Source organism: Rhipicephalus microplus, chromosome 6 (assembly GCF_043290135.1).
Source record: "Rhipicephalus microplus isolate Deutch F79 chromosome 6, USDA_Rmic, whole genome shotgun sequence".
NCBI lineage: Eukaryota > Metazoa > Arthropoda > Arachnida > Ixodida > Ixodidae > Rhipicephalus > Rhipicephalus microplus.
The window spans coordinates 107,391,129-107,414,264 of record NC_134705.1 but is presented as its reverse complement, the minus strand read 5'-3'; the positions used below and the strand labels follow the sequence as shown (position 1 = coordinate 107,414,264).

At 44.2% G+C, this 23,136-nt stretch overlaps 1 protein-coding gene across 3 annotated transcripts in view; it reads right to left on the bottom strand.

Moving 5' to 3' along the window:
* Nucleotides 1–23,136, bottom strand: part of LOC142765418 (uncharacterized) — an 83,242-nt gene that overhangs the window by 44,310 nt on the left and 15,796 nt on the right. For 2 of the 3 annotated variants that reach the window (XM_075866398.1, XM_075866396.1), the window contains exon 3: nt 11,486–11,533. In XM_075866398.1, coding sequence (XP_075722513.1) covers nt 11,486–11,533 — 48 coding nt within the window. Of the gene's footprint in view, nt 1–8,681; nt 8,721–11,485; nt 11,534–23,136 lie in introns of all 3 variants that reach the window. The other variant, XM_075866397.1, reaches the window with a different exon arrangement.

Here is a 23,136-nt window from a genome sequence, read left to right as displayed (position 1 = left end):
ATCATTATAACCCGATGTTACGCATCCCGAAGTGGGGTTGAACACGTTATGTAAATTTTAAAGTGAGCAGATTACAGGGAGGTAAACACTGCGTTATAACGCAAACGCGTGAAGAAAGAGAGAGACAGAAAAAGGCGGCTGCAGGTTATGTCTTAACAGGCCCTTTGTGGGTGCTGTCTTGTTCTAGCGCTAGCTAAAATAGACCGCTGCCTTCGTCTCAGTCCAGTGACTCTGTGGCTCCAACTTTATCATTTTGTTTTGTCTAAATACAGGTAGACAACGCATTGCGAAGTATGCCAGGGGCCATCGCTTGCTTGGCTCCGTGATGAAAGCAAATGCTGCCGCTCCTGCTGGAGAGGGCACGTTGAGGGCACGCCAGGCTGGACCACCCAGGTGGAATCAGTAGTCGCCTTTTCCTGTCTCAATCTCTCTCTGCTTTTTTTGTTTTTGGCTATTTCGATCTTCCTTGTCATCGAACGAAGATCGAAAACGTTCAAACGAATTCCTTAGAATGACTTCGTTTTCATGCCATGTTTTTGTGGGTTGCAAGGGTCAACGTAGTGTATAGCCTTAACTTTGGTTAGATATATTAAGTCATAGCGTGCGCGTAGGCTGGCGCCCACAATTTCACCGCGTCTCGTAGCGCCCTATTGTGAAGCTCTGCGGAGGGCGGCCGGCAAGACTACCGCATTAATAGCAAAATTCATAGGGTCACTTAACTCCTTCCGAACTGACCGCCCCTCAAAGAGGTGGTGCACCGATGCTATCTCTGAACTACTGCCCCCTAATACAGACAACTTTCCCAATTGTTACATTATTCAGTGCCAGAGTGAAGAAACGAAAGCTAGAGATATATCACCCTTGCCTTGTATCAAAGTATATCATGGAAACACCAGGCGCGGGCTAGCAAGCCAACAGAACTACCAGTGGTAACCTGCTCCTTGAGTTGAAATATCATCTACAATATTAGACTTTGCGCAACTTGACAACATTCGGTGATCAGGCCATCACCATCACTTCGCACTACACACTCAACATCGTGAAACGACGTCGTATCAGATGACAATTTAAAGGAACATTCTTCAGACGATCAATTTAATTTACAAGTCTACTGAACCAACATTTGGGTGAAAATAATTTGCGAGAATATTCCCTGTACTTTTATTAGCATGGTTGTCTGGTAAAAAGTTCTCAATAATATTGTAACATATAAAAAAAGGGTCTTCAAATTCGCGCTTTTATTTCTACATACTATGCGGTAGTATCCTAAGTTAAGCAATTATGATACTCTCCTTTTCTCTTGTGCCTTCTTGTCACATTTACTTTCCTTTTTTCTCATTTTGAATAGTATATTATGTATAGCTATACTTTACTGGGCTTCGCTTACGAGATATCATAATTGGCTGTAATATATTGCGCTGCAGCCTATCTCCTCCTTACAAACTCACCCTTTTTGCTCACTTTGGCTTTTTCCTAATGCATATGACTTACATATACGTGAATATGCATGCGTGAAGCCGTTCGACGACATGATATTAGGCAGAAGAGCGCGCAAGATAGCCCGGAATCCTGGTTTGAAGAAGTGTTAATCCAGTTCTCGTCGTGGAGATCCAAACGTGTGAACATAGAATTGCGTACTCGAATAATAGAATCCAATGAGTCATTGTTGCTTCCTTGAACTCCTAACACATAAGATAATGTTTTGTTTGCATTCAATTTGTACGGCGTACTCTTTAGGCAATTGTCACGCGGATTTCCGCAAATATTCTACAGCTATCACTTGCCTTCTGCCATAAGCTAAGTGTGCTACCTAAAAAGATATGTCAGTGAAAATTAGATGATCAACCCTCGTATTCAGTGATGTTTTTTTGCCACAAAAGCCATCAACGGTAGTTTTAACAGTCTCTTTTATTTGATCACTATATATTGTGTGGTATGCATATTGGTAAATATGAAGATAATCATAACATATTGTCACTTTCAATACCTTCATGTCGTCTCGTACTCGGTTCTCGTTTTTACCCGGGTATTATTACTGTCATGAGGCTTTGACGATGAAGGGTGTGATTTTGAGGCCGGTAAAGAGGAAACTTCCTTGTTTGCTGTACTTAACCTTAGCAAGATTAAAAGACAAACAACAGGCAGTGCTGCTTTATAATAACAACGCCAAGCTTACACAATGGTCGGCGCTTCATTTTCTCTGAAATGTATCAACTTTTCTATACGCTCGTTTATCCTTCACGTAATTGCTGCGACTTGCGTAAGCTTTATTGTAAACACAGTTATTATTGCTTTGCAGGCAACCTGAACAGAATTGTCTGAAGCAATTGCGAAGTTTTCAAAAACTGCGGAGCGGCATGCGATGAGATGCACCAACGTAATTTCGTGAACTAAGCTAGATCGCTATAACGTAGCAGATGTTAGGCGCGTGGGGCATTATGAAACAACAACTCAAACATGACAAAACATATGCCATCCGTTAGAATAAACCACTTACCAGATTTGATCTACCCGTATTAGGACTTGGCGGCCATTGAGGCTGAAAAGTGTACTGCCATTATCAATAAATTGAACACAAACGAAATAATAAGCACAAACTATCTGTAGTCTCATGAAATGTGTAAATTCGAACGACAAAAACAACAAATGCAAGAATAAACAAGCACTACAGGACGCAGAAATGCGTACAATCTGTGTGCTATGTGAACTGCTCTCTTCGGATGAATAGGGAATTTTTCGTACGACGCATACATTTTATATAAATTGAATGCACAGGACTACAATACGTCTTTTTGCAGGCGTTGTTGGCTTGTTTTGTTCTTATCACTGGTATATATCTGAGGTGTCTTGTCAAGTGAAAGTATCTCGATTTCATTTTCGATTATAGAGTTGAACGTATTACCATGCTTACTGTCACACACCGACATGCCCTCCCGATGATTGCTGAGTTTTTTTTCTCCCCATCGCTTCTTGCGGAAGCATGCAGGCTTCCTCGAGGGTCAGCAGTGGCTGTGTTTTTCTGGATTATTTTTACATGTTTCTTCAAGCACAAAGATATCCTGTATTTATTTATTGCTAATTCTTGACCGCCCATGGCGTTTTACAGCGTAAGCTGTTTTAAGATCACAAGAAGTGTCACGTTCACCGTGAATGCCCGCCACAGCCACCACCACCGCTGTGCGTAACCATCATTGCGCGAAGTGGCAAAAACTACGCAATGAAAAAGCACCAAGAACACAATGGCACACAAACCTACGTCTCCGGCGTGCCACCCGAGTATTCTACCTGACAGCCACGCTAGTGCTTGAACATTCTTTGCAAACTGCCTTTAGGCGGGCTTGGTGTCGAGAAAGTAATCGCGGTATAATGAGTAATAAAGTGTTTTAGGATTGCAAAGGCAGAGCCAGGCCTCACGGAATTCGAATGGCCTAACGATTGATTCGTATAATACTCCAACCACTTAGAAAGGCTACAGGCATAATTAATCATCGTAGTAAGCTAAAGCTTGAGAAAATTTCACAAATTTTTTGTAAGTAGCTGGTACCACGCTTTATCGTAACATAACAAAGGATGGCATAGTGAGGGCCTCCCTACAACATGAAAGTTATCAATTTTAGTGTAACGGGTACTCTTCGAATGTACTTGAAGCAGTTACCTAAAAGTGCCTTCAGTACCTCATTGATCTTAACAGTCGCTGTTACAGTTTTCACTGTCACTAGGCTGCGCATTCCGCATCGGCCATGTTGTTTTCCGTCTGTGCCTTGCGTTTCACCCGCCTAGTAAGATATTTTATCAGCCTCTAGCGAAAGGACGTAGCTTTTTTTAGGAAGTGGTATCATACGGACACGAAAGGACAACAGAAGGAGACAAAAAGGCGCTTGTCTCCAAGCAGATTATTGCGAAACTATTCTACAGTGAACATACAGCCCGCTGTGTGGATGACTGGACAAAGTGGTTATTTACACTGTCGCAGGACTGCTCAAAAATGCATGGCCAGCAAAAGAAATCACACAGCGAAAGCGCTCAATGTGTGTCGTCACTTGTCCTTAGTGTCAGCTTTGTTGATTATTCTCGATTATTCAGTCGAGAAAGAAGAAAACGATGTGTGGGCAGTGGAGGATAATTTTTATAGATATGCACATAATACAAGTACAACAACTTTTCAGGTAATCTGTAATGTTTGATTTACATTACCCTTAGTATTCTAATATTTACATATAGTGATGAAACCACTCGATTATTGGCCGATTTTTTCAAAGTGGGTATGTACCACAACGACTACGAAAAAAGGAACAAAGAGAGTTCACGCTTGAAAAGAAAAAAGTAAGAGATGAAACTGAGCCCTAAAAGCGTTCTGCACGTTAGCACCGCCGCATTTAAAACTCTTAAATTAGTGTGGGTCCCACGTCACTGCGGATTACAAATAATTGAACTAGTGGATGCTTTGGCACGACCATCACTTGACGGACCAGTAATTTCAGTACTTCCCGAGTTAGAATACTTATCAGGGGTTAGATATAAAAAATTCGCTATTGAACATTATGGTGGCTCATCTCGGAACTATGCATTAATTAGGAAACGACTTATAGATATCCCATTTGGGAAGCTAGGTTCAAAATTAACCATAGAAAATGTTCTAAATTTTGGTGCCTCTGTTTCCGGGAATTGCCACAGAGATGCATTCAACGTGGTGCGTAATTTTATTCAAGACTTTAAACGTTTTTCAGCATAAATCCCACAATAACAGATACTCAAAAAATGGGTAGAACAATAATTTTAGAATCTGGATAAATCCGTGACACACCAAATTAATCGGATTTGGCAAAGCCAGCTGTCTGGTCGGCTCTCAAAATCAAGGTATAACAATTAGTTTCTACTTCCTTGCTGATTTTTTTTCTCACTATCTGTATCTTCGGTTTCTTTTTTGTATAATACTGCCTTCACTCTACAACTCCCATTCTTTGTTGTAAGTAATAGTGCAGTTATCGTCTATATGAGATTATATGTTCGTTTGCCCAATCCCCCAGATTGGGTATGAGCCATGTATTCTAGGCTACAAACAAGCAAACAAACAAACTGTGCGCCCAAACGCAACTACCCGACATTTGCGAATTCCACGGGGTGAGTAAGAGCCAAAAGTTCGCTACACCTTGCTGAAATGACCAAGTTCTTTAACTTTTTGCATTCACCTAACCTAAGTTTTGCTCCACACTGCCGGCGAAGACTATTTATTCAACATTTCATGGCACTAGAAGTTTTGAACTACGCAATCCAAGCGACCCCACGAAAGGACTTCACCCGCAACAAAGATGGAGGGCATCCGAGGAAATAAAAAAACAACAACTTTGCAAGCTCTGGAGGCGTGCCTACAAAATGAAGCATGACAACTCATCAACACCAACTATTTTAAGTCGTCGGATCTTCGTGTGGAACTCGAAGTATAAAGGCGTGCTACGATGACCGGCAGGTGCTAAATTTTGAGCTTGAAGCACACCTCACCACTGAATTAATCGAAGAAGATTTTGCTTCCGTAGCAGAGGATGATTACAACGCTGCTGGTATCGCCATTGGAGGGAGCGATGTATTTGGCTGTCAGACAAGATACGCACTCATCAGCTCTCTTCTTCCTAAACTTGAGATGCTCATTTGGATGGAAGCCCAACGCTACGGCAAGCTTTCTGGGGCATGTTCAACTTTCAAAAATGGCCTTCATGAAAATCTGATGCTGATGAACAACGAATGGTTCTACTATTTTGAAGAACCATGTAACTGGACAGGCATCGAAGGCCATCAGTAGCAATCAAGCAACAAAGGGGCCCTACGAACACGCCAGAACGTTTCCAAGAAACATATAGTTATATGGGAACAAGAAGACAATCGAACAACTATACTTGCCAAACTTGGAAATTCACAAGTCAATAAACTCATCCAGTGACATGGCTTCATTGCCCAACTTGTTAGACATTGTCCACATAAAAATCGGAGAATTTAATGCACTCAGTTGCTCGAAACAATCCTATGCAACCATGCTCGTTGAGGTCTTCACGTAGAGGTGGGGTGCTTCAAGACAATGCTGCAAAACAAGCATCTAGACGCTTGTCATCGGAAGAGGTAGTGCAGGAGCTACTTCATTGCACAGATTTGGAGGTGTAGAGTTAGTATGAGGCAACTGTTAGTGGCATGTTGTGTGTAGTGCAAATAATGCGGCTGATGAAGAGCGTGGAGCCAGTTTCCTACCCATCAACTAATGAGGCCGAATGGTTCCGCAAAGGCGAACGCCAAGGATGCGCGCACAGGAATGAAAGGAGACTCCTTCGCACACACGGTTCACGGGCAGAGCCGTCCAATTCGCCCCTGTTTTGAACGAAAATTAGGAATGCTTAACCAGAAGTGCGTCTTGCAAGAATCACGTCAAGCCGTCGTCTGAGATCGTTGGCATGCACGTGTGTCGTTAAGAATGCCGCAAGGACATGACCACTGGGCTGACTATGATTGTGGCTGGGAGACGAGCTTATTCTCTCGCGCTCCACGTCCTTACCGAGTGTTGTTAGGATGGTGGGTTGAATCACTGTCACATGCACACCTGGTCAACGCACAGGACCTTATGGTGTGCTCACCACACTTAAGGAGGCTTCTGCGAAGCCATGTCTTTTGACAGAGATGACGGAGCTCGAGCGTGAGAACTGCTATCAACGAAAGGTCAGCCGAGAGAGGGTAGCACGGCCTGACATTGGAGAGAGTGTGACACGCTTAGAAGCTATATCCGCTCATGTTATATTTCACAACGTGTTTTTTACCAATGCAGTGCCTGTTATGAAAGTGTTGTGATTGGTTCTAGCGATGTGAGCCCACACATCTGATTGGCTTGTGTGGATACCCTTTGTTCGACAAGGGGTTGAGAGGGGTGAGTTTGAATGTGAAATGGGGAGCAGAGGTTCGGGCTTGCACCTGAGCAGAGGACGCCTGAGCGCTACAATATAGCATCTCTTCACTGTATTACGGCCTTTTCTTCGCACTGCCACAGTGCACTCGTGTCATTGAGAGGCACCCATCCCAAACCTGAAACACCTTCGCTCCTTAGCTTGTGTAGAAGCTAGTCGAAGAGGAAAAAACTAACTGGCGCAGTTGGCAGGAAATTATCAGGCCCTGTGCGCTGAGCAGGTGTGCATGCGACAGCGAGGTGCTCCGCCATCATTACAATACTCGGTAATCAGTTATAGCGGGGGAGAATAAGCTCGTCTCTGTGCAGCGACCATCGTAAGCCTTCATTCTCAATGGCACACGTGCAGGCCAACAATGACCTAAACTCAGACGACCGCGATCACGTGATTCTTGCAAGACGCGCTCCCGGTTAAGCTTTCCCTTTCGTTTAACTGGGGTGACTTTGACGGCTCTGCCAGACCTTGTGAACGAAGCAGTTTCCTTTCTTTCCCGTGCGCGGGTCTTCCGCGTTTGCCTTCGCGAAACTGATCTGCTTGAATAGTGGACGGGTCTGGAACTCGCTCCATGCTCTGTGTCAGCCGCATTATTGCGCTACACACAACATGCCACTGATGGTTCCCTGATACTAACTTGGAGGCTCGCTAGTCAAGTGCCTTTTTGGACGGTTATATTTCTGGTGTTTGAAATCACCGACCAAGCATGACCACGCTCTACCAACGGCACCGGCTCTGATCATCCTCGTGATGGTAAACACACGTGGCACATTTATGTCCTTCCGATAATTCCGTGCTAGAGAATCACCTAGGATGTGGCCGATGTGCTAAATACGCAGTCAAAAGGAATCGCTACAAAAACTGCACCACAGTGTTCAAATTGTAAACAAAGGCACTTAACCATCGTGTGCAACCCCAAATGACTGAAGATGCACAGCTCGAACGGATCGAGGAGTCCTAGTATGCAGCTCGGAACGGATAAGTTGTTACCGCAAAGTAGAGAGAACGTCGGTTTCCTACAACTCTTCAGAGCATGGTTGATAAACCAATGTGTGCTCAGCTCTATGGAATTCATTAAACCTGCAATGAATGCAGCGGTATTTAAAGGAGCTAGTGGATCACCAAAAAGAAAACTGAACATTTTCAAGGCGATGATGATGAATGAATTTGTTCATTACAAACTCAACATAAAAATCATAGGAGTTCTGTTTATCTGTGAGCAGCTGACAGGACTTTCACTGGAAATTCGTATATGGGTGTGACACGTTAGTCAAAGCCGAAGAAAACAGGTAAATATCGGCAACTTTGGAAAAAAAATCTTGACGCACAGTTTTATCCAAACAAGTCTTAGCGAGCGCATCCTAGTTTTGCACACTCTTGCAGTCCTAATTGTATCGCGTTAGCTTTACCGTAAGAATACCGTGGCCCTAAACATATACAAATTTATCGAAAATTGTGACATGCTGCGCAAACACGAATAGCTTGACTGTCGATAGTTGACACCTCCAGAGTCATGGTTGTGCCTTGCAAGCCCCATGATTGTGTTTCTTAGCGTTATTTGATTCTTCTTTTGTAAAGTAGCTAAATGTAAATCTTCACATAGTGTGAAATATGCACCGTAAGTACCAGTGTGATTGTCTGCTTAAGTGTTGTGTGTTCACTTCGCATTTGTAAGAGGTAGTTCATATGACGAATATTTTATGAAACACAATAATGAAGTAGTTTATGTTAGGAAGATGCACTTACCCCACTTGGACCAGCAACAGGACTTAATGGTGGTGGAGACTGAAAAAAGTGAGCATGATAGTTCAGAATAAGTAACGCGTATATTAAAAAAACGTGATGTTTTATATACTTTAGACCGCAAAATTGACAAAGTTAAAGTAAGAAATGTCTAGTTACCAATTTTCTTACGAAGACATTTGTTTCTTTGTTGGTTCAGTGTGCAACATGGTTGCGTGTTTGCATGTCTGAGGCGACGAGAATGTATATACCCCGTTGCTAGACTGTTAGAAACATAATACACGTAGACAGTGACTAGAACAAGAACTGCACATACTAGACACGAATTGAATATTTACGCTGGAGAAAATGCTAGGCCTGCGGCCACGTAGAAGAAACATCCAAGCGATGAATGAGTGTTAATGTACCTTAAATAAAGAATATGTGCTATTCAAGACGATATCCTGTTTTGCGATACTTGAATAAAAAAATTTTCGTCTCTCTGGCCATTTGTTTTTCCTGTAACACGAATCAGCCGCCCAGCGAGTCTTTAAGCGTTTTCTAGCTCAACGCCCAGTTATCTTTATGATGTTGCTGGGTTCACACATGTGAACATTATCGATGAAAAAGCAAATAATAAACCTGCCGGAAACACCTTAGTGTTTCTTACGCTGTGCTGACAATTCAATGCTATGCATAAAAAGCCAATGTTTTCTGAACTTCGCAATGACACATGGCACTGCCACCTACCACCACCTAGCAGTAGCTCTGCGATCTACAATCTTGTCTTTCACAACTAATCATCTTATTCCCAACGGAGTACTCTATCCACTACACTATGCCAGAAGATGGCGAAGTGTTAGTAACACAACTTTTTATCCAACGTACCCACCATTCGGCATCAACTTTAGAAGTCGCACAGTCAAGATATGTACATTCCTACATTCAAGATAACCTTCGCGACTTTATTACACACAAACCAAAGACTGACAGCACCGAGTGATACGCAATTGTTGGCAAGATAACAATGTGTTCTGAAGAATTCAATTTTTAACACTAAAAAACATCAAAGGGACATAGGAGCCGCCACTGTTTGTCGGCTGTTACTGCTATTTTCTATTTCATAGCGAATTTTGGCTTTTTCTGGTGAGCATTTACAAAAGCTTTATGATGACTAGTTCAATAATTACGTGTGTACAGGACTCAATATGGAGAATAATACGTTCTCGCACAAGCGACAATATGACAGTACAGCGGGCGAGCCCGCGTAATAAAATGCGGTTCTGTCGATACCTACATATAAAAAACAGCCCAATAAAGTATTATCAAATCCTTTGTAGAAGTATTCGATTGTTTTAGTTCATGAAGGCGGACCACATTACCGAAAGAATGTTACGCGTTCTTACATATGAGTTGAGAAGGAGCAGCTACATTGCGACCAGCAGCTTTTGGTGCCAGTCTGGGCGGCTGAAAGCACGTCGCATTCATGGTCATCTCTCCCTATGCCGACAACGCACACAACAAGTTATAATTCATTAAGGTAAACAGAAGTACAAACTTTTTTACAGTCGTTCTGTGACTTTAGAATTGCGCGCGCTTAAAGAAAAAACCACAGGCATCATGTACAGGGTTACGGCCAACGTGCAAAAACAAAGGCCCGCTGTGCCGAGCTCTGGGGAACAGCGATCTCAGCGCCGCTGTTTGTGATAGGTAAATTTTCCGCATTTGAGGTTCGGTAAGACAAACTTTTGTGTGGGATGCAAGAGGCTGAGATGTGTTGTTTAATTGTTGTTCAGAATATCCTTTTCTAGGTCGCATTATTTCATGGCTTCAAAATTGGCCAATTTTTCAAGTGTCACCCATCCTGCTTCATTAGGACTAAACCGTTCGAGTTAATTTCCTTGGGTTGTTTCTAAGAGCTTCTCCGGGGTGTTGTGGAGAACTTAGAAAAGTCGTCACTGTGCGGAAGCCCGTTCAAAGAACCCTATCTCTGACAGTCTTAGTCGTCTTTCATATGAGTGTATTCAGTTTTCAACTTCTGTATCCTTGAGTTACTAATGAAAGGTTCCATAAGTAGTTTTACTTATGATAAGTGCGTGCATAAGTTTGATTTTTTTTTTCTTCCAAGCCGGGCCTTTTCCTTCATGCACAAGAGTACCAACTTTAAACTTTGTTTGCGGTTTCTAGAAGCTTTGGTAATAGGGCTTCGCCCGATTTGCCTTCGGGGAAAAATAGAGTAATGATCCATGGTGAATACGAGTGACCAAGACCTCTGAGCTATGTGCACTTCATTCAACATAAGCTTTTGATTTGAGATTCTCCCTGTTGCCGGTCGTCCCCGTCTTCTATTTTGAGCGGAAGAAGCTCCGACTGTTCTGGCACAGGTATGAGCCCACGAGTGTTGAGGTAGATTTCTGTGTGGTCGACTACCTCTTGAAGTGAATCCTGCTGACGTGCGGAAGAGCCAACGGTTGTCCAAATGGTTACGTCATCTTCATATAAGGTGTATATTGTCACCTGCATTCCTTTCAATATATTCGCAGATTTATTCGGGCATTATTTAAAAAGTAGTAGGGAGAGAACAGAGCCTTGAGGAGTTCCTTAGTTTAAGAATGGTCCAAATTCAGTTTGCTCCACGTGGCCCTAATTGTCTGACAGTTTATTTTCACAATAGAGTGTGCTGCAGATTCTAATATATGTACTAGAGCACTATTGCACAAACTTGTTACAAACAGGTGAAATAAGTGAGCATACATAGGAATTTCAAATGTGCTACATCCAACAATTCACCATCGTAAAAACATGCCGCATAACAAAAGAACACTTACCCAACTTGGTCCAGGAAGGACCACTTCAGGTGCTAAGCCGGGGGATCGCTGTAAGGAGTAAATTCGATATTCATGAAGAAAGCTTAGTCCAGCAAATTTTCACAACTTTATGTTTTTGTTAACGAAATAATAATTGAACGGTACATAAATACAGGACCAATTAGGTTTCCAATACTCACTGTGTCGCCTTTAGACAATAAATATAAATGAGGGCCATGCACAAGCGACTGGGTGCTTACGAGCATGCATTGAGTGCAAGAGATCAGTTTATCTTGGCAATAATGACCATATTAGCTTTACCGAAGGGTGCTGCTCGCACGAGGTTCAAAGCCTTGTTTAAAAATGCATACCGGTTGGTTAATTTCTCAATTTATTATAGTAAGCACGAGTCTGTTCTGTTTTGTGTGCGTACAGTCTGAGCCCAGTATCACCAGCGTATTTAAGAACATTGTTTATGGCTAGCTACTGCTGTTGCTCCAAATTTTAGGGGGAACAGAATGTAACTGATATTTGTTGAACCCCGTGATGTTTTGCAATAAAGACACCACCACGAATTCGGAGAATAAATTTTTCATTTTACAACCAAAAGTTTAGAGCCCATCAATCCACCTAATGCCGCTCGTGTTCTGTGTGAAAATAGTCGTCCCGAAACATTCCCCACTCGGACTCGTAATGAACGACTGAACTAGTAACTTTTACCGCAATATCGTCAACAATCTACCATGTACATTTATATGTGAATGGCTTGCTTATTTCGTACCAACCAGTCTGTGCCACAAAGATGTTCTATGTCAAGGACTACCAAAATTACTACTATGCCTCCCCTTTTTTTCTGTTGAGCACACCGCTATTCACAAACTCACACATGATAAATTCTGTAAAAGCATGGTGAACAAAATTTGTAGTATTTGAGCTACAAACGGTACCAAATGAAAGTTTACAACAGCAGGGACCTGGCATGGAAGCGGCAACTTATGCTCCACCAATCGAAACAGAGAAGTGCCTGTCGTTTCATGCACTACATCGGCTACACTTTCTCATTTATACCCGGGAATGTCAGGAATCACTATCACAGTGGCAGCCACTGTTGCGACTGGCCTTCCCCGCACTGGGGATTCGGAATTGACACGCCGAGACAGGAGGAAGAGAGACATGAAGAGAGTTTTTATTCACATAGTATGTATTTCTAGAGTGCCTCCGAATGCGCTGCAAGGCTCTTTATATAGAGTACTTTCTCCCCAGGTCCCTAGATCGGTAAATGGGTCCAGATCGCGCTGTCCAATAACAAATCTTACAATCCTTCCGAGCGTGCCCCGCCACGGTCGTCTAGTGGCTGACGTACTCGGCTGCTGACCCTCAGGTCGCGGGAACAAATCCCGGCTGTGGCGGCTGCATTTCCGATGGAGGCGGAAACGTCGTAGGCCCGTGTACCCAGATTTGGGTACACGTTAAAAAACCCCTGGTGGTCAGAATTTCCGGAGCCCTCCACTACGGCATCTGTCATAATCAAATAGTGGCTTGCGGACGTCAAACCCCACAAATCAATCAAGTCCTTCCGAGGGTCATCATGGCGGCACCGCCCTTAACATGCACACATACACAACACAAACACGATATGGTCGCGGTGATACTGCCTCCTCGCCCCGCCGCGGTGGTCTAGTGGCTAAAGTACTCGGCTACTGACCCGCAGGTCGCGGGTTCGAATCCTGGCCACGGCGGCTTATTCCGATGGAGGCGGAAATGGTGTAAGCCCGTGTGCTCAGATTATTGTTGACGTTGAAGAACCCCAGGTGGTCGAAATTTCCAGAGCCCTCCACTACGGCGTCTCTCATAATCTAATGGTGGTTTTGGTACGTTAAACCCCACATATCAATCAATCAATGCTGCCTAATCCAACGAAGCTTCCTTCAAGCGAGCGGGGCGCTCGGGTGGACCGACCACCCATACCATGTCGAACGGTGGTTGCGGGCTCCGCGTCTCCAAGGGTCATTGCCTAGATATCTGGTGTTGATTCGAGCGTCAGAGGCTCATCATTCAGAGACGCACAGCGTGGCGGTCGAACTTCCTTTTTTAACGGAAACACGGTGTCGTGGCCTTCCCTCCCAGTAGATGAAAACGAGCCCAGCGTCTTTGAGCTCCTCCTTATCTTCACATAGTGTAGCGGTTGCATTTCTTTTTATCCCGGCGCCAACCTAAAAGGGGGAGGGCTCGTCGTACCTAACAGCACCCACCACCGAGCACAGAAAATGGAACCTGGCCAGACATTAAAAACGGTTTTCAAGCCGCAAATGTGCACCATCATTATAACACGATGTTACGCATGCCGAAGTGGGGTTGAACACGCTCAGTAAATTTTGAAATGAGCAGATCACAGGGAGGTAAACATTGTGTTATAATGCGAATACGTGAACAGGGAGAGATACAGAGAAATCCGGCTGCAGATTATGTCTGAACAGACTGTTGTGTTCTGGGTTTTCGGTTTCGGTATCGGAATGACATGTGAGGATGCCAGGGGTGCCGCTCTGGCATCTAGGATTTCAAGGCGACTGTAAAATAAAAGCAGTGTGTGTTGGGTAACCGAGGAGTGCGGTTGTTCTTTCCTTCGGCGCTTCGCGCCAACCCGCGTGTTCGGGCTGGTCGTCGTCCCCGCCTGCCGCGTACGTCTGCGTCGGCCGTCTTCTTTTTTTGCTTCGTCGGGACCAGCCAGCCCCCAACACAGCAATGGCGACGAGGACGTGTAAGAACCCATTTCATTCTCCGTGTTTGTCTTTTTCTTGCTTTTAACAGACCTAACCTGCTAACCCTAGACGCTCTTTGTTCCCAGCAAGGTAGCTGCTGCGTGCTGCGTCGATTCATTCCTTCTTCATTCAGCTACGCCGCCTGTGTCGTCTTCTTCAAACAGTGCACTGGCGTCATTTTCTTCTCGTCTGCACATCTCCATTCTTCTTGCATGAAATGGCGTCTCCTATTCCACCTCCCCTATTTCTTCATTCGCCCGGATACCCGCCACTTCTGTGGGCGGACAGGAAATTGATGTTTCAGGCCTACGCAGACGTTGCCGGGGAGGACGCCAGAAAGCCCTAGAGTCGCAAGGCCCTGCTGCTCAACGGGTTGAGCCCTGCCGGGTTAAAGCTCTTTTATACTTTGGACGCCACCAACGCATTGCTGACGCCAGCGTCGGGCGATGCCTTCAAGAATGCTGTTGCTCTTTTCGATGAGCAATTTAAAGATGTCTCGTGCGATTATCTCGCACGCGTAGAATTCCAAGAAAGACGACAATTGCCTGGCGAGCCAGTCGCCGAGTTCATTACTTCTCTTCGAACGCTCGCCGCGTCGTGCGGCTTCGGCGCGCTCGAGGACGATATGATCCGCCATCAGCTTTTCACCGGGTAGCCTCGCAAAATGTCCGCTGCCGCATGCTTCAAAAAGGCTCCTTGATTTCATTATCTGAAGCCCTCTCGATTGCGCGAGAGGACGAGCTTATTCGCTCCCAGTTGGAGCAATTCGCTTCGCATTCAGTGCAGCAACTTTCTGCTGCGGGGGGCCAAGGCGGCGGCTCTTTGTTTCACGGGACGCTTCAACATGGCGGCCCTTCATCTTCGCCTCGGCGCGGTGGCCAACATGGACGCCCGCCTGCACAGTCCTTCCGTGGTGGCCAACATGGCGGCCTCTCTGCGTCGCGGGGGCGAGGAAGCCAGCAATATGGCGACCCCATTCCGCCAAATTCTGGGTTTCCGGAACAGCACCGAGCTCCTAACTCGCGTTCGCAATTTTTTTCTCCAAGCGCAACCGCGCATTGCTTTCATTGCGGATCAGCTCGGCATTAAGTCAATTCTGCGCAGTGTCCCGCGAGAAACCACACTAGTCTTGCGTGCGGAAAAATCGGACATTTTCAGTCCGTATGCAAGTCCCGTCCAGCAAATCGTCCCGAACCAGTTTCTTCGTCCGCTCCTTCGAGCACTGCACAAACCAATACGGTCACTGTTCTAAATGTGGATGGCCTGCACACTACGTCAGAGCCCAGCATCGTACCCTAGCGAAAATTCTGATAGAGGTCTGAATCAGTATGATACAAATTCCTATAAGTTGTACCAGTCTTGTACCAGGCTGATACAAAGTCTTACCAGTTCTTCTAGACATTCATATCAGTCTGGTACATTTTCTTACCAGTGCTACCAGTCTCATATCAGACTGATACACAGTCTTACCAGTGCTACCAGCTTTTGAATAAGTTTGATTGGTCATTTTTATGGCATATATTAGTCTTTAGGTTTTTAGTCTTTTGTTTATTTATCGGATCTTCAAGATGCATTACTGTCATTTTAATGGTACTTCTTTTTTTGAACACACTGCCCACATATACGTCATAAGTCATTTCTGGATGTGTATTAGTGTATCAGTGTTTTCTATTGAACACTTGACGACCATTGTGTGAAATATTATGATGACTCAAAGAGTGCAACTGGCAGCTGTTGGATGCGTAGAACAAAATGCACAATGTTTTATGGTGGTGCATAATTGACAAACTGAGCTTTAAATATGCAAAGCAGCTTTCAGCCTAGATGAATGCTTTATTCTGTGTACAAAGCAGATTGCAGGTGCAAGATAGCAACACAGTTAATGCTGACAATGATAGATGACGTCTAGAAATTTCAAGATACTAGTATCCAAAGTTTATCAGATGACAGTATAAACGTAACTTGAAAGAATACAAACAAAACTTCTCATAACAGATCGATATTACCATAATTTCTAAATTTTAAGTTATAGGGCCAGTAAACATTGCAAGGGAGATAACTTAATAATCAGTCCACTACTGTCAAATGAGCTTGCTGATACAGTAATTTTTCCAAACGGCGTGGGTTCAAAAGCTTCCGTTTGTGCTGCAGTTTCTCCGTTTCACAACATAAGCCAACCCCAGCTGTCTCTCCCACATGCTTTGCCTTTAATGACGAGCCACTACATTAGTGTCATAATTCATACTGGATGAGATAGTTTAAATGAACAATGAAATGCTTCTTTGAGTAATCATTAATTTACCTCATCATCAAAACCTAATGCCTCGCAAATCCACTGCCAGAAATATTTCAAAGCAAGTTGAGGGGTTTATTGCGCACTTCAACCGCTTTCTGTTTTTTTCTCGTCGGTCCCAACAAGCAGCGCCGAAAACTACCGGGAGGAATGGCAGTAAAGGAGTGCGATATGTAAGCACAAATTATGAGCTAGAGCATGCACAGTAGCTTTTTCGTGTTGCCATTCCCATGTGCGAGTGTGACTATACAATGTTAGAAGATTTTGGACAGCAGTGCCAGCATGTGGCAGCGCACTGTGGCAAGAAGCACATTCGATTAAAACGCTGCTCTTGATTTATTTTGGCTATAGGCCAATAGCATGCTTTCAGTTGTTTTACACCACATACAGGCGTCCGAAAATTTGAAGTGAGCACAGTAATCTATATGAAAAAAGTCACTTGCAGGTGCAAGATTTCGCTGATATGTTGATAGCAGCATCTGTTATTCACGGGTGTGTCTTTTCACAAAGCCCAAGCGGTGGCACAGACCTGCTATATTACTTGCCTGTAATCCTCACAAGAATTATAAATCAAAAACCATGTACTAATTAAGGTTAAAGCATTGGACTGCAAAACACACACGCGCACACGCACGCACACACACGCACACACACACACAAGAAACTGCCTTCCATGAGAAATGTTCAGTTGTGAAGAGAACAACAATAGAAGGGATCGAGCCAACATTTAGCTGTCCTACCTTGCTAAACTCATATTACACTGGCTATATATGTCACAAGTTTTAAACAAGTTTGGTACAACAGCAACGTAGCAAACACATCCAACTTTTATGTGCAAGCACACTGGCGACATCCTCTGGTAAAAGCACAACTTTTTTTCTGTGTTTCTGAGCAAATACCAATGTGAGATGAGTTCTTGAATAGTTTTGATGTAAGCCTCACACACATGAGCACACACACAGAGCCTGGCAGTTTATTGACATGCACTAGTGTAAAATACATGTCATTGTTGCATTTAAAAAGTGTCGCTCATGCCAACATTGTCGCGAGCCGCATCTGCAGTCCGGTCGGAATCGCTGAGCGAGTTTTCCTCGAAGCCGTAAGTGTCGTCTGGATCAGGATTTTCATTGCTGTCACCATGCGCATCACTCAGACTTCACGTGTTGAAGGCCGCTACTCCAGAACATCAATTACCAGCTAAAGACTGAGGAATGCTCTTGCTGAGTGTAGCTGGTTGGCCGACTGCGCCTCCACCGTTCCTTGTCCGAGGTACTACATATTGCGATCCAGGCTCCAAATAGCGTTTTTTTCTTCTTTTTGATCGAGCCTGGGGTTGAGTTGAATCCTTCTCTCGTCAAACTTGACACAAACTTCAAGTAGCGCGCTTGATGGTGTCCACGCAAAGTGAGGCTGCGGGACTGATAATAAGAGAACGGGTAAAGATTGATTACATCGACCAAGGCTTCACATTCATAACCTGCTTGCTGTGCCTTGAATATTAAGCACGCGGCGCGGATTTTGTCGTAAACTATAACATGTGATGGTTGTGGTAGTGGTTAGAAGATGAGAAAAGGAACATAATTTCTGCAACCCTGTGGGGAGCACGGTGCAGTGCCTAAACATGTGCCGTGAGATCACGGCGCGAGGTAGTGACTCTACAGAACCCCTCGCGTGGTGAAGGTGTATTGTACTGTGGTCGCCACAGAGGAAGGTGGTCGTCGCCATGGTGGTCGCTGACTGCTAATATGGCTAGATGATAGTAGCCATATTAATGTGATAGAAAAATGGATGAGTGGATTGATATGGCTGTACCCTTTAAATTGGGCAGCGGCTAACGCCACCTAGCCTAACCAACGCGAGTTTGGCGACACAGCGCATGACCTCTGAAATTGCCGCTGCGCGCCCGTCATTGCGCGTTTGCCATCTCGGAGGCTATGCACAGCGTCACCATTTCACAGTAATTGCATTCATTGTTTATAGATAACTTGCTGTGAGCTCTAAAAAAATTACCCTCTAAGGTTGTAAAAACATGAAGTAAATGTTTTGCAAATAAATATTTTTGTTTTCAAAAACTAAATTGCGTTGTTTTGAGGAAGAAGTCGTGGACTCGTGGTTGCATAAACTACTTGGAAGATCCACAAATGCCACTGCCATCGTCATCAATAGCAAGATTGTGGCGGCCTTGGTGCGTGTGTAGTGCATGTGAACATTGTTGCGTGTCTTAATTGCTCAGTATCGCGCCTGTACACTCGCAATTCTCCAATATGTTTGGTTTCGCGATGATAATTAAAAAGTAATGGTCCTGGTAAGTGCATGTAAGTACATCGATCCGAAGGATACAGGCAATTTTCATCCTCACAAGTGGTACTGGGTGTTCTGGAAGGATAACACGTACTGCGGCCACTATCACGCTCAAGTGATTAAGCTTTACGGTAAGTCCGCGCCTCTTGTATTCCCAATACAAAAACAAAGAGGAAGAAGAAGTCGTTCTGAAGTTATCTACTGGTCATATTTTCTTAGGCACCGAGGATAATGCAAAGAATGCAACAGAAAAACGACCATCCATTCCGCAGACCCGATTGCGACTCCTCCGATAGCTGCAGTTCAAATGAAGTGGACAACGAGTCGTTTAAAAAAGTAAGTTGCAATTGGTAACACTGCAACTGATTTGCTACTTCAGCATAATTATTACCGACAGCCAAGTTTGTCTATCGTTGACATTGCGGCTGATGTGCTACAGCGGCGCAATTACAATCGACAGCCAATTTTGCTCTGCACGTGGTGCCGTGTCACACATGAAGCACCAATGCTCTGATATACTCCCCGCCCCCTTAGTGAATATATCAGAGCATCGCCGCTCCACTACTGCGCGGGCGCCGGAACGTCGTATAGAAGGTGTTAGTAAAGTTGCAGTATGCTGAAGAGCTATTTTATTTTATTCTATTGTGGTATGAGCACAACTTAGGCACATTTTTTTGTACAATTGACTGGTTTAAAATTATTTTTTCTTGTGCGGATATACGCCCTGTTTGTGCTTGCGAACTAGCAGTGAAATTTGTGTGTTGGGTTGTCTGCAGTTGTAAGAAACACGACGTCAAGCTGCTATTAAGCGGAAGACAAAGCACGTCAGCAACCGTTTTAAGAAGCAGCAGGGAGGCCTGCTGTTTGCTAATGCTGAAAAAAAGAACAGAGAAAGAGCTTCTGAAAGAAGTGAATATATATGCTCAGGGCTCAAAATACAAAAGCATTAGAAAGAATAAGCCTACTGGAAAATGCCCTTCGCAGCAAAAATTTCCAACGAGGTTTATCATTTCTTCATAAGCTGTTGTAACGCACTGCCGCTAGGGTTGTATGCAGCAGCAAGTTGCCCTATTCTTATAGCGTGCAATTTTGCTGAAAAGTAGAATGCCATGTAAGCTCATGGGTGGCATGGATGCATGCATGTTTTTCTAATCACTTGAAAATGTGCTTTTATAACTTTCACAGTGTGGTGGATATAAAAAAGAACACCACTTGGTCAAAATTTCTTGAGCCCTCCACTACGGCATCCCCTAAAATCACACCATAGTTTTGAGACGTGACATGCAACGTATCATTACACTTTAATTGCATATCTCAACTGCATGCTAGGTTTATCATATATATTATTTCACCATGCACACCTAGGATGCTACCATGACAATTGAGGGTGCAATATACTTTATTTCTGCACACTCTACTTTTTCATTGCAGCAAAGAACCTTGTCCTTTGCGGGTGTTTCAGCCGCAAGCCTCAAGAACAGAAACGACTAGCACCTTTGCCACCACTATGTGCTGCCACGCTGGAACCACCACAGCGACCACAGACAGCCCTGAAGTAGCCCACTCAAGTGTGAGGGAGGCTGTACGCTTATGAATTATGTGCCCACTGACAGAGAGGTATCATAAAACTCTAGTATGCTTTGTCTTGAAGATATGTTGCTTTGCTTTAATGAGAAAATGAGCATTGACAAACTAATGTGTGAACGTCATCTTTGACTTGTTTTATAGGTGCATTGGAGAAAAACAATCACCGTCCCCAAGAGGTTGTACAATCACCCCATGGGCTTGAAAAGACAGACCCGTTTTGTTCGTGAGGCGGCCGTTACCATTTTTTGTACAGCAGGCCAAGTCGGTAGAAGTGTTACTGGCGCAGCCTCCAATCAGTCTTAAGGGGAGGCTAAATCTCCCCAGGAGAAAGAAACATATGCTGTGTTTTCAGGTAGGTGAAATTTTGCAATCTGACCAAAATTCAGGGAAGCTGGTGGCTTCATTTTTGCACGTAATCAGCCGAGGTTTTACTTCCAACTTGTGTTATAATTACTTACTAAAGCTTCAAGTGTAGCTTTTGCCTACTGGAGCTGGGTACTTTTATGCAAGAATCCACAAACTAATTTTAAACAATATTAGAGAGGCAGACTGGTAGCACTCCTACTTATTTCCTTGTCATACTGGCTCCTCTATTTAGAGTGCACATAATTGTCACTTAATAAGTGCCCGTAACTTCCTTTGTTTTTAATCATGCAGATTTCTTCAACCATTGTTTTGAAGCACACCGTTCTAATTGGAGAGGTTGAGCAAATAAAGAAGCTCCTCAATAAAGCTTTGGCAAACAAAATTAATGACTTTATGAAATTAAAAGATTAACCAAGGAATGGCACATCAAATAAAATATTTTGTTTCATTTCTGTGTTCATATTTGTGTCCTGCTTGCTCTGATGTAGCGGTGCACCTGCCAGTTGGCTAAGCACTGACTCGGTTGTGGGCCTATCAGAGTAGAATGCTACACTTATAGGCTGGCACACGAGTACTGGTACACTGATAAACTGGTGCACTGATAGACTGGTACACTGATAGATTTGTACACTGATAGACTGATACACTGATGGACTTATACACTCATAGACTGATACACCTATAGACTGATACACTCATAGACTTATACAACTGTCAATAACCTGATAGCTATCAGTTTTTCTATCAGAATGTTTGCTAGGGTAGCTTCAGTGGGCCATGTGCCCTTGTCATTTCTCGCGGACACTGGTACCTCAGTCTCTTTAATCAGTGCCGCTGACTTTCATAGTCATTTTTCCAACATTCGGCTTTTGCCTTCACACGTCGTTCTACAAACATATTCTATGGGAACGATTGATATAATTTAGGTAAATTTACAGCTCAGGTCTCCTATCGCAATCGCCTTGCTTCCATTACTTTTTATGTAACAGCCAATGGGAGCTCGCTTTTGGGATGTGATGCCATCACGGCTTTGTCCATCAACATCGTCGGTGCGTCTATGACGTGTGCTCAAGTCGACGTCCAAGATGATCTTCCGGCCAACGCGCCTTCTGAATTCCACCACCTGTTCACCCGTGAACTGGGTTGTGTGCGCGGTTTTGTGCATAAAGTGATGCGTCGACCAGATGTGTGCCCTGTGCGTACCAAGCTTCGCCGCATTCCTCTTCTTCTCCGTGAGCACGTCTCTGTAGAACTGTCTCGCTTTCAAGCCAGCAGAATCATCGAGCCTGTCTCTGCTTCCGACTGGGTTTCTCCACTGGTCGTCGTCAAGAAAAAAGATGGATTCCTTCGACTATGCGTCGACTTACGAGAACCAAGCAAGGCGATCGTCGTGGATGGTTTGCCACTTCCTCCCATTGAAGAACTGCTTCATGAGCTCTCCGGAGCGGTATGTTTCTTCAAACTAGACCTTGCGTCCACTTATCACCAAGTTGAACTTTCTGAGTGCAGTAGAGACTTAACCACATTTGTATCGCACGAAGGCTTGTTTCGGTTTCGCCGCGTGTGTTTTGCGCTTGCATCTGCCCCTGCAGTGTTTCAGAAAACGATGTCAATTATTCTTAAGCGTTGTAATGGCGCCCTTTGTTACTTGGAAGACATTTTGGTGTGGAGACGTACTCGCGAAGAGCACGATGCTAACTTGCATACTGTTCTCAACCGCATCAGTGATTGTGGTATGAAACTTAATGACAAGTGCATATTTTCTGAGAATGAGTTACAATTTCTCGGACATAATACCAGTTCCCGCGGCTTGACACCTGTTGAATGTAAAGTTCCGGCCCTTGTCAGTTCCCCACGGCCTACAGATGCCAAAACCTTGCAATCATTTTTAGGTCTTGTTGGTTATTATGCCAAGTTTGTTCCTGACTATGCTGATGTTATTGAACCGCTGCGTACTCTACTTCGTCAAGCACAGCCTTTTAACTGGTCAGCTGAAGCTGAACAGAGCTTCATTTGAGTTAAGTCAATACAGCCCTCAAAGCCAGCTGTTAGTACTTTCAATGAGAAGCTTCCCATCGTCATCACGACGGATGCGTCTGATGTTGGACTGGGAGCAGTGTTTTCACAACTCAGAGGTGATCAGCTGATCACTATCGCTTTTGCATCTCGTACATTGACCCCTGCTGAACGCCGATATTCAGTAGGAGAGCGTGAAGCTCTCGCGTGTCTTTTTGCCTTTGAGAAATGGCATGTTTACTTGTGGGGCCGGCACTTCACATTACGTACAGATCACCAAGCACTAGTTGCTCTTCTTTCTGCAGGATCCGAAGGCCGCCACCCCATTCACATTTCCCGTTGGTGTGCCA